At 33.6% G+C, this 2,500-nt stretch overlaps 1 protein-coding gene across 2 annotated transcripts in view; it reads left to right on the forward strand.

The window, feature by feature from the left end:
* Window positions 1–526, forward strand: part of LOC137616912 (uncharacterized) — a 3,976-nt gene extending 3,450 nt beyond the window's left edge. For both annotated transcript variants that reach the window (XM_068346790.1, XM_068346789.1), the window contains exon 3: window positions 32–526. In XM_068346790.1, the coding sequence (XP_068202891.1) occupies window positions 32–109 (78 nt within the window). In that variant the 3' untranslated portion in view covers window positions 110–526. The remainder of the gene's footprint in view (window positions 1–31) is intronic.
* The last annotated feature ends 1,974 nt before the right edge of the window (window positions 527–2,500 follow it).

Here is a 2,500-nt window from a genome sequence, read left to right on the forward strand (position 1 = left end):
AGCATTAACATAAATCTGTGTTCCTTCTCAGGGACCTGATGAAGAATTGTGGGAGAGTATGTATTCAATGAGGGACTGGTTTCCTGCAGTATTCGGGTGCAAGAAATGACATCTCCCCTTCCCTATTCCATCGATTCCATCTCCCTGGAGAATGTGCATAGAAACATCTGTAATGCTGAAAAATGTCCACATTAAGTCAGGCTTTTACACTTGCATTATATGACAGAAACATCTGAAGCCTATTGAATGTAAATCTGAATTTTAAGACGGGATTACAGGAACTTGAGAAACATCAAGACTCATTTTACATTGAAGCTGTTCTTGTGCTGAATTTGCGCTTGGGAACATAAACATCTAATACAATTCTAAGACTACTAAAAAGAAAAAGACGTTTATGTTGTGTGAGAGGGTCTTGCCAGGTTAAGAAAACATTGCAATTTTAGTCATGTAAGAATTTTTACACTTTAAAGAAATAATATTATGAATATTTTAGTCCTTTAGTTTCGATGAGGGTTGGGCTAGGATTTGGTGCTCTGCATTTATATGTTGGTATGATATATCCTTTATAAGATATTATCTTGTCATTGCAATTTTCAAATAAATAGAATACCATCTTGTTCAGTCAGATGTTGAGATTGTATTACTTTTCCTGTTCTGTTACAAGTGTCCCGTCTGTCTCAGATCTGGCGAAGTTTTTTTAACTTGTCTGAGGTATATACAATTCCCCTGCTCATTTCAGATTAACCTAAGTTCCCTATCTCTCTTGGATATATTCAGATTTCCAGCTTGTCTCATATTTACCTAAATTTCAGGTCTCTCAGATACATTCAAGTTTCCTTCTTGTCTTGGGTGTAGCAAAAGTTTCCTCTGTCTACACTGTATATTCCATGACCTTTAAAAGCAGTATGGTAAAGACATCTCTACATTGAATTGTCATCAACTTTCTCATTTCATTGTTTATGAAATTTATTTCTAAATTGGAGGTCTACATGAAATAAGTCTTCAGAATTGTGTGTTTGTTTTTTGACAAAGAAAGTTATAGTTATTATGTCTCGTTTGCTACAAGTTGGGGTGCTATATTCAGAGCTATTAAGTCAGTGAATTCGAGTCAAGACGTTCGAACGAGGATATTCTAGGCTGAGGAGCTCGAGTTTGGACCTTCGAGTCTGTGTCTTTGAGTTGAAACTTTCGAGGTAAGGAGCTCAAGTCAAGACATTCGACCCGGTAAGTTCGAGACAGGACATTCGAGTGAGTGTGCATAGGTCAAAACATTTAAGCTACGGAGCTCGAGTCAATAAGTTAAAGTCACTGTGCTCGAGTCAAGATATGAAAGTCAACGTGCTTGATTTCGAAACATTCGAGCTATAGCTCAAGTCAATACGTTCGAGTCAGTGTTTAGGATTCAAAACATTTAAGCTACGGAACTTCTGTCGAGGCGTTCGAATCTGTGTGGTCGAGTCAAAACATGGAAGTCAATATGCTCAAGTCAGAACATTCGAGTCAGTGTTGCTGAGTTAAACAATTCGAGAAAAGAAGCCTAATTCAGAACATTCGAATCAATGAAGTATATACAAGTTGTCTCCTGTCTGTTCCACAATTATTAGCAGTCTAACAATCCACGTACTGTCCTATCTGATTCCGTAACCTTCCTTTTTGGAACGCAAGATTATCATGTCATGAAATCTATGAAATATACCCAATTTTATAATAGATTCTGTACTTTTGAATTTAAATCTAAGTAGAAAATTTTAAAGAAGCAATTTTTTTTTTTTTTTTTAGAGTAATCTTTGTATGAAATTGTACCTCATCAGTATTTGTTTCAATCCAATACAATTCTGTCTAATTGATCTTATTAACCACCTTTAAGAGTTTTTTTTTTTTTTTTTTTTTATTTTTTTTTTTTTTTGGCAAAAGGTAATTTAACCACCAGATCGAAATCGGATTATTTCCCAAAATGACGTTCAGGTTTTGATGATATTGTTGAGAAACGCCAAAATCAAAATAAATTATTTCCTTTGTAGCTTAGAAAAATTGTCTTAGAAACCAGGAGGGAGAATGTATCATATTCGTAGTATCTGCTTGCATTATGCGATTATCAAAGTCTTACAATAACCAAGTGAGTTTGTAATTTTGTAATTACTACTTAGAGTTTCCATTCAATTGCTGTGATTTTCTTTTTTTTTTTTTTTTTTGATAGGTAATCTTCAAGATCACCATAAAATTAAGGATTCTATGGATATTTTTTTTTCTCAAGACAAATCATCATAAAATTAATAATTCTATGGCTTTTTTTTTCTCTTTTTTTTTCTATTTTTTGGGGGGGATAGATAATCTTCAAGACAAATCATTATAAAATTAATAATTTTATGGTTGTTTTTTTTTTCAAGACAAATCATCATATAATTAATAAAGCTATGGCTTTTTGTGTGTGTGTGTGTGTGTGTTTGTTTGTGTGTGTGTGTGTGTGTGATATTGATCGGTATCTTCAAGACAAATCATC

The sequence above is a fragment of the Palaemon carinicauda genome, chromosome 23, assembly GCF_036898095.1.
Source record: "Palaemon carinicauda isolate YSFRI2023 chromosome 23, ASM3689809v2, whole genome shotgun sequence".
NCBI lineage: Eukaryota > Metazoa > Arthropoda > Malacostraca > Decapoda > Palaemonidae > Palaemon > Palaemon carinicauda.